The following is a 7,879-nucleotide window of genomic DNA, read 5'->3' on the forward strand; positions in this document are numbered from 1 at the left end:
CATGTGCAAGGACTTGACTGGGTTAGTTATGGCTACTATAAAACAAGAACAGCTTCTGCAAGGTAATTGGACAACAGAGCTATAACACTACACTACCCTCTCTGCATTTCTGATTTTAGGTTTTTCTGTTACTATATTGCAGCAGTTGTTTGTAATATCCAGAGTGGATTAGTGGGATATTTTTCCCTTCTGGTTTGCAAGGTTTTTGTTATTGAAGCAGTAGAATCTAAGCCTATAGGTTTCTCTCTGCCCAGACTTAGGCTGCTACCTCATTCTAGCAAATAAAGTTCCAAATAATGGCAGTACATTTCATTAGTCTCTACAGTTTTCCTTACCTGAAAAGAATGAAATTTTTCCACCTGCTCCATTTTGTGTTAGTATAATTCTTTGGTTATTAATATGTGTGAGGTTTTTTTGGTTTTTTTTTTTTTTTTTTGTGTCCATCCCCAAACCTGGGCTGTCTTGCATGTTATCACACTACTGCCAGCTGCTGAGTATGGGTGTGTTCCTTCAGCTATCTTGTTGCATGCTTCATTCTCTGGCCTGGTATTTCTCACGTTCTTGCTTTTACAGTTGATGTTATCCTGACCTTGAATAATGTATTTGTTTCCTTAAAACGCCTAATTCTGTTCCTAGTGATACAACACTTATCCAGCCTCTAGTGAATTTTGCTTCAGGTAAATCCCCTTTGGTATGGAGCAACACTGTATACATTTAAGACTAAACAAATGGAGAGATTTGTGGCAGGTGACTCCTACTACTGTTCCTCCCCTCCCCCCCCCCCCCCACTTTCTCTATTCTAATAATTAAAAATCATATGAGATTCTCTGGGGTCTTACATTCCCATGTTACTCCTCAGGAAATGGGGAGTGGGGAAAGGAAGGGAGTCTTGAGTAGTGAATAATAAGGGCTGAGAGCAAATTGCTTTGGAGCCTTACTCCCTTTCTCTTCACCTGGTGGGAGGGAGGGATAAGGGAAGGCATGATGCATGGATTGCCCTGCTCCTAGCTTACAGTATTAAATGTTTCTTGGCTTGCTTTTATGATCAGTGAGTTAAGAACTCTGAATAAACAGTGAAGTGAAAACGACAGACTTGGTTCAGGAATAAAAGTGCTTTTGCTTCCTTCGAGCACGTGCAGTGATGCACTCATTCACTGTAGAGTAAGCTCATATTGCAGCACTGATCACTTCCAGGCCTGCTTTCAGAAGTGCTAGGTAGGGACTGCTGTGAGATATGTTCTGTGCTGAAACCACTGTGTTACAGAGAAGAGAAGGAAACAATGATCCTCATGGATCTTTTCTGGGAGAAAAAGAATATGGCTGTTCTGACAGATTAAAAACTTGACAAAAGTACACATACCTCTCAAAAATCCTTAAGTAGTACTAACTAAATCCACTTCAGGTATATGGGTGCAGGGCTGTCTTGTTTCATTATAATCTTAACAGGTATTCTTAAATGCTGTAGTAATGCTTTGATATTTACTGTACATGGAGGCATTACTTTTGGAGCAGCCTTATTTCATTCTATTGGCCCATGATGTCAGAAGCAGGTGTTGGTATGGCAGCAGAGACTGAGCCTTCCTGCCAATATTCTGTTACAGTTTGTTACTGTGGGACACACGGCAGCTGAAGGGCAGTCAGACAAAATGGCATCTAAAATGGAAGGTGCTTGTGAAGCAAAGGTAGGTCACTGAATTCCTCCTTGGGGGGGAAAAAAGTGGCACCCACTGGCATTCATTGATGCTTGCTAAACCTTTACGGAGACCAAACACTGAATGTTAGGACAGTTTGTGTGTTTCAGCAGTGGCAACAGCAACATAAAAGACAAGCACATTCTGGATAGCCATACACAGCACGTATGGAATTGCAGTCAGATATTCAACTCAAAAATTTGATCGTATCTCTTTACTAGGCTTATATCAGGCTTATCTTAACATTAAAAAAAATTATATCCCTTGCCTTACAGTTACGTCCTGTTTATGTCATTATTTTTGGTGGTACGTACATAAAGGCATAGGAAGTATAAAATAAGATCAAGTCTCTGATGAGCACCTTGAGAATTGTGACCACTTCCATTGAACCAGACATTGATGCCTTGTTTTCACAAAAACAAGGTCAAATGTCCAACTAGTTTTGCTTTTGTTCTCCTTATTTAATGTTTTAATAAGTAAATATGTAAGAGAATATATAAATAAGTTTTATTATATATATATAGGCTATATTTTTAATATGATGCTTAAGAAAATTTCATTCAGCAAGGCCCAAGCATGGTCTAATCATTTTACAGTAAATCATTTGTTGTTGTAAAGCTTGCCATAAAGGCTGAGAAAACCAGTTCTACGTGCATGCTTATTTCATGCAAGGACATGTGCTTCAGACTCCTTAGAATGTTCAAATGAAATTCACGATCTGGATACTAAGAGTTGTAGTGACCTTAGTTGTAGAGTAACAGCCTTGAATTCTTCAATTTGTAGATTCCTGGAAACTTTCAAAGATGATTAAGAGCTATACAAGTAAATTTGGTTTGGCTGTTCAGAAAGTCTATTTGCAAATTCTGATTTTAAGTCTTAGATGTTGTCCTTTCTATTGGTCTAGCTTTTTTTCATCTGTAAAACCAGTTGGCCCTCAGCATCACTGTAAAGTTGTAGCAAGGAAGTATCTGTTCTGAGATGCTAATACATGGCTGGGGAAAAGCAGTCATACCAGCCAAAAGGATGGTGAGAATTGGAAAGCACCAGTACTGAAAGAAATAAATATTCTAACCAGAGCTTTAGGCTATATTTCAACAAGGGGTGAGATGCCTAAGTAAGTGAAATGCAGAGGCCCCACAGGCCCTTCTCAATTCTGCTTTACCTTGTCATTACAGGCTTTTTGGATGAGACAGCATATGGCTTAGTTTGCTACTGCTTGGATAGTTAATTCTTGAGCATCCATCCTTGCCTTGAAGACGAGTTAGGTACCTAACTATGATCTGTAAATCTTGTTGTGATGAGCACTGTCTTTATTCATGCAATATGAATTAGCATTAACTAATTCTAGTGTCTCTCCAGATCTGCGTCTAAAACAGCTAACAACAAAGTTCAGCTGATTTGTGACTTGCTTATGAAATGTTACCACCAGAAGGTTAGGAAAGAATAGCTAAGGAAAAAATTCCTTATTCCTGCTATATTTGGGCACATAGATTGGCAGTGCACCAGTGCCAACTTCTCTTGCTTTTGTGGCTGTTGCACAGAAGCATGCTTTTCTGTAGAATACAGCACAGGAAGCACTTGTGTATAACTGCTGTAAGGGCTGAAATCACATAAGTAGAGTTCACTGCAAGTGCGCATAAAGCTTAACTGTTACTGACACTTTTCTTTACATAAATATTCCATGATGGATGACAGAGATGTCAGCCCAGTGATCTTGATTACTGTTTAAGTTACGTGAACACTAGATGAAGGTGTTGATCCACCACCTTTTTATTTTTGTAAGTTAAATTTGTATTCCATACCCCTGTGACAGGACATCAGTTGGTTTCCATTGCAGATCTAAGGTATCTAACTGGGCTGAAATGTGGAAGATGGTGAGATGCATGAAACAAAACTCACTCTTCCTTCAAGTTCATTATCAATAAATCTCAAAAAAAAAAAAGAAAATTGTTAGTAGAAAAAGACAAGTATAATAATCTTGTCCCTATTCTGGTGCATCTCCCCAAGTCCCGTGCAGTTATCATTATGCAGCTGAGAAGAAAGGTTTAGAGAGGAAGAGGCAGTTTGGTCTACTAAGGTAGCCAGATTCTCCATGTTCTACTTTCTCACAGTTCTAACCTGCAGTGTCTTGTTCTCTTCCCAACTTCTCTCCCTACCCCTCATCACAGGTGGGTGTTTGTTGGGCATGTAGTTACTAGGGTAAGAACTTCCACAAGTAAGAAAAAGGATGACCAAAAAAATTACACCACACAATCATAAAATTCAGTAAATCTCTGCACTACATGAGCAGTTAAAAGACTTGTGACACTTAAAAAAAAAAAAGAAAGAAAAAAAAAAGAAAGAAAAAGTAAGTTCTTAATGCAGATTTAAAAAATGGAGGTGATGCAGTCAAGGTACTAAAGTGAAAACAGGCCATGAAGGTCCTCCAAGGAGTGATCAAATTGCTATTTTGCCCTACCTTGGCTGGAATGAAGACCTATCTTCTGCAACAAAAGTCAAGAATGTAGTTCAAACTTTCCATCTGCCTCTAGAAACAGTAGGTATAAATGGGGGTAGGGAGGGCAAGTTGACATTACTTTAGGGTGCTATTACTTGCTATGTTGCTGCTTGCTGTAAATCAGCCTGTTAACATAATGATTTTAATGGAAACTTACATGGTTTTCCAGCTTAGATAAAATATTTATGAATTAACTGCAAGCCACAAGGTGGTGCTCTTAGCCTGCATCTTGACTACAAGGTAAATTTTTTACTATTCCTTTTTAATAACATATAGAAGGAACATAGGGAGAAAGCCATGTTTTATAATAAGATCAATTTGGTTTCAGCAGCAATCCCACAGACTGTACCACACAAAGTGTAGTTTATAACTGAACATTTTCTTCTTACCTTCAGAGAATTTCAAGAGAATAAACTTTCTGGGACAGTCAATTCAAATAAATGGCTGAAATTCCAAGGAAATATAATGGAGAAAAAAAAAAATTACAGATGAGCTACCTAATAATAAAATTCTGTTGATGAACACCTGGTAGGTAATCTCACATCAAACTAGCATGATGAATCTGCAAGTCTAAAATTGTTCATTTGGTAAAAAATGAATTATTTACTTTTCCTTGAAAGGCACATTGGTATAGTTGTGTACTGCATACCCTCCCCTTCTCCCTCCACTCAATTTGTTTATGAATCAAAGAATTCCACATAGGCATACTGACTGTGAAGTGAGTGAGGAAAAACAAAAAAAAACACTTATAGCATCTTAAGTTCTGTATGCACATACACTATACAAGGTAAGCATAATAAAAATTAGAAACAGTTACCTTTTATCTTCAACAATATTAATATATCATAAAAATATTTCCATAAATGTAAACACATGCATAGTTCTTAGTAAGGTGAACAGCAATTCCATGGTGTTTGTGAAAACTCCATGCCTGGAATACAAAAAAACTGGAGACTTTCCAAGCGATACAGTTCTGCCAGCATGACTAAATTCAACTTATTCCTTTTTTTGCTCTTCACCTTTAGATTCTCTTAGCACTTCTTGCCATTTTTTCTCCATTTCTTCTCTGCAGTTCAGGAAGGCCTCTTCCAAGCGCCTCATGGAATTGGTCAGGTCAGGGTTGGTACGCATTACTACCATGTCATATGCCATCCAGGTTGCCTGAACTATAAACACAAGAAATACTACCAAGCCAGAAATCTTGGCTAAAAACACAGGGGGTGATAAAACAAAAAAATAAAATACATTAATTATTATCAGCTCAGATTTTATGTTAGAGGAAGCCTGACATACAACAGAAGAAGCTGCCCACAATAATGTTCAAAATTAATAGATACAATAAATCTGATATTATTTCCTTACAAATGTCTTAAAATACTTCAGTATGGAAGTATACGGATGTATACACTGTAAAGTACGAAAGGGTGATGGACATTTTTACCTACAGTTTACAACAAAGTGAGTAATTAAAAAGAAAGGCACTACAGGCTTTTTTAAAATAAATGAACTGAGCCAAAGAATTCCTACCAGATCAGTAATGTTGAGGAAGACGAAAGCAGTGAGGAAGAGGAGAAGTAAGAAGGCCACAGAATGGAGATGAAAAACTATTAAGAACAGTGAAACTAATGAGATCAATTCAGAAAAAAAATAAGTATCTGATAAAGCAGAGGAAATTATTTTTGTATTTATTGATATTCTCCTTCTGTTTTATCATAAACGGACTGTTGTTTTCTCAGCAACATTTGCAAGTTGCCACTAATTGCAAGTTGTTTACTTATCCCTTTCCATCTATTCATGTTGGTTGCATATAGTTTCTGATAGAACTGCTGCAGAAAATAAAGAAGAATATGCAGTCCCCTCCATAGGTAAGGGACTAAGATTAAATTTGCAAAGGAATCTTCCATGTGACTAATAAATAATTAAATATCACACACTAACTTGAGTTACTGCACATTCCACCATTTTTCAAAATTAAATTTCATTTTATGTTCTTATCTGTTTTAATTGATAGTTACATGCCTTAATAGTATTTCTGTTCTCAGCCACCACTCTGAACCAAGCATGTTCTACTAACTTTTAGTTTGATTGCTTGCACTCCTTCTCCCAATTCAGGGCATTAGCTGATGGTGATTTTTCACACTTACGTTTCTATGACACAGGAAAGTTCATAGCAATAAATATAAATAATACATCTTCAATGTCTTCACTCTAGTAAACAAATCCATATTGTCTTAATAAAGACCTTTACCTGTCAGTTTTTCCATTTCCTCCAGAAGTTTTTCTAGGTCTCTGTTCAGGTCCTCTATCATCTTCAGCATATTGTCATAGTTTCTCTCTTGAGGTTCTTGTCTGGCCATCTACAAGGAAAGCAGGTGTTTTATAATTTATTTTACTTTAAGGTGAGTTGATTTTCCCTGTTGAGGGAAAGCAAGATTGCAGTACAATTTATTACTTAAAATATATACAATTCTCAATTTAGATATGAATTCATTAAGAATGTGACCTGAAAGTAACCGGTTAACAACTGTCTGTTGCATACTACTTTTAATTCTTTTTGAAACCATTTTCAGTGGTTCAGAGAGAATTACTCTCAAGATGCTGCATTTGTGCCAAGTAATGATTTTAGTATCTGCATCAAAGAGATCGTTAGACAATTTCATCTACTGTTCTGCTACAGTTGTCTTAAAGCCTCTCTCTCAAATATTCTGACACAGGGCAATCCCTGATTTCCAACCTGAGCTGTAAAACCCCCACTCATGTCCAGTATTTCACACACACACGGTAGCACCAGATAACTGCACATACTAAATTCTGTAACTGTATATGCAGCTAAGCTGTGGGAGCAACCTCAGCTTAAATTTACTGAAAGCAAAATAGATAGACTCAACCTCATCACTGAGTTTCAGAACCTCGGTATTATCCAAAAAATGAGACCTTGCTTTTATTTCCTTTCCTGAAAACAAGGGATGGGGTGACACTATGGAAAGAGCTCCACTGTGGTAATTACATCACGCAGTTGGCAAAGTTTTTGTCGGTTTTCTTTTAAATACATGTAATTGTTCGAATACTGTCAGAGGGTACCCACTTTCAGGTTTTTATTGTAGATAAATGTGGAAGAAATGCCACGAGTTACAGTGGATTTAAAGCACTTAAAGCACTTCAGATGAACGTCAAGCCTCATCGGGGTGCTTCGTGTTCAGTCTTACTAAGTAACGGCGCGCCGACAAAGCCAGGGCGCCAAGAGTCTTAAAAAAGCGGCCACGGTCCCGATTTCACCAGGACCTTCAGCCGGCACGGTGGCTGCAGGGCTCCTGGCTGCCAGCGCCGCTGCGAGGCCGGCCGAACACCCTTCAAGCAACAGCACACCGCCCGGACAGAAGGCAGAGAGCCGGCTTTGCAGATCCCTGCACCTTTGCGTTCACGCTCCGGCCCGTACCGCCTTCTCCCTCGACCCCTCCGCAACCGACACGCCTGCCGCCCCGCCGCCGCCCAACCGATCCCCTGGGTTCCTCCCCACCCCTTCGAAGTCGCGTGCGCAGCGCGGTTCCCTCATGAGCCTAGCAGCAGGGACGGGCGGGAACGGGACACGAGAAAATGCTGTTCTGCCCTTCCTGTCCGCTCGTGCCTGCTCTGCCCTCGAGCTCACCGCCTCGGTTAATCTTCTGTTTCACGACAAGAAACACTTCGACGG

General features: G+C 38.9%; 1 protein-coding gene across 3 annotated transcripts; it reads right to left on the reverse strand.

Moving 5' to 3' along the window:
* Nucleotides 1-4,008: 4,008 nt before the first annotated feature.
* Nucleotides 4,009-7,809, reverse strand: SYCE3 (synaptonemal complex central element protein 3). Of its 3 annotated transcripts, none has more exons than XM_048953046.1 (3): nucleotides 7,706-7,809; nucleotides 6,437-6,545; nucleotides 4,009-5,354 (listed from the first exon to the last, which is right to left on the reverse strand). In XM_048953046.1, exons 1-3 carry the CDS (start codon nucleotides 7,739-7,741, stop codon nucleotides 5,185-5,187), a joined length of 315 nt encoding a protein of 104 aa, XP_048809003.1. In that variant the 5' UTR covers nucleotides 7,742-7,809; the 3' UTR covers nucleotides 4,009-5,184. The 3 variants fall into 3 exon arrangements, with proteins under 3 accessions (XP_048809003.1, XP_048808982.1, XP_048808994.1); XM_048953025.1 differs by having other exon boundaries at nucleotides 4,009-5,393; XM_048953037.1 differs by lacking the exon at nucleotides 7,706-7,809 and adding an exon at nucleotides 7,274-7,361 and having other exon boundaries at nucleotides 4,009-5,393.
* Nucleotides 7,810-7,879: the final 70 nt, after the last annotated feature.

The sequence above is a fragment of the Lagopus muta genome, chromosome 1 (genome assembly GCF_023343835.1).
Source record: "Lagopus muta isolate bLagMut1 chromosome 1, bLagMut1 primary, whole genome shotgun sequence".
Lineage (NCBI taxonomy): Eukaryota > Metazoa > Chordata > Aves > Galliformes > Phasianidae > Lagopus > Lagopus muta.

What these genes read in the sequence shown, in the direction of transcription:
- SYCE3 (XM_048953025.1), bottom strand. Translation starts at nt 7,741, where the DNA reads ATGAGGGAACCGCGCTGCGCACGCGACTTCGAAGGG. An exon ending in GCGCACGCGACTTCGAAGGG is followed by an intron (nt 6,546 to 7,705) that starts GTGGGGAGGAAC and finishes CTTTCCTTGTAG; the next exon opens with ATGGCCAGACAAGAACCTCA. An exon ending in GGAAATGGAAAAACTGACAG is followed by an intron (nt 5,394 to 6,436) that starts GTAAAGGTCTTT and finishes CTGTGTTTTTAG; the next exon opens with CCAAGATTTCTGGCTTGGTA.